At 41.8% G+C, this 536-nt stretch overlaps 1 protein-coding gene across 1 annotated transcript in view; it reads left to right on the top strand.

The window, feature by feature from the left end:
* Positions 1-58: 58 nt before the first annotated feature.
* Positions 59-536, top strand: part of LOC119594492 — a gene marked incomplete at its 5' end in the record, with an annotated part of 1285 nt that continues 807 nt past the window's right edge. The window contains 1 exon segment of the mRNA XM_037943525.1: positions 59-368. Within this exon segment, the coding sequence (XP_037799453.1) occupies positions 59-368 (310 nt within the window).

The raw sequence follows: 536 nt of genomic DNA, 5'->3' as shown, positions 1-536 counted from the left end.
CCCATATCTATTAACATCATTATTATACTCATTTACTCAAGCTACAATTAATCTTCAGATTGAAATGAACCTTCAGCTGCTGATTAGATCCCTGTTGCTGACTGCAGCAGTAATGGTCGAAACTCAGGAAGTCACCTACACTGGGGTCCTGTGGAAGGCAGCCAACGTCCGGGATTCCATAAAGGAGACGCCTGTGGAAGAATTCACAACGGAAAGGGAGCTTGCTTGTGCTGCCGAAGCCCAAAGGCGACCCTGGTGTACCTTGTATTGCTACACTGGTAACTTGTGCAGCCTTTACGGAGTGACATTCCCTCCCTCTGTCTATCCTGCCGTTGTCAACTGCAAGACGATTTCTCCATTCCCTCTAGGTAAGTTTGCTTTTCGTATAGCAAGGCTTGTCCGAAATAAATAATTTTTTTTAAGTATTTTCTATAATGACGAAGTCATACATCACGCAATACATTACTAAATTTATACTATAAGTTTTGCAACATATATTTAACCCACAAAATATGCCCATTATAGTGCAGACACCT

This window comes from Penaeus monodon, chromosome 34 (assembly GCF_015228065.2).
Source record: "Penaeus monodon isolate SGIC_2016 chromosome 34, NSTDA_Pmon_1, whole genome shotgun sequence".
Lineage (NCBI taxonomy): Eukaryota > Metazoa > Arthropoda > Malacostraca > Decapoda > Penaeidae > Penaeus > Penaeus monodon.
The sequence above is the reverse complement of the archived record's forward strand: the minus strand, read 5'-3'. Positions and strand labels throughout refer to the sequence as shown.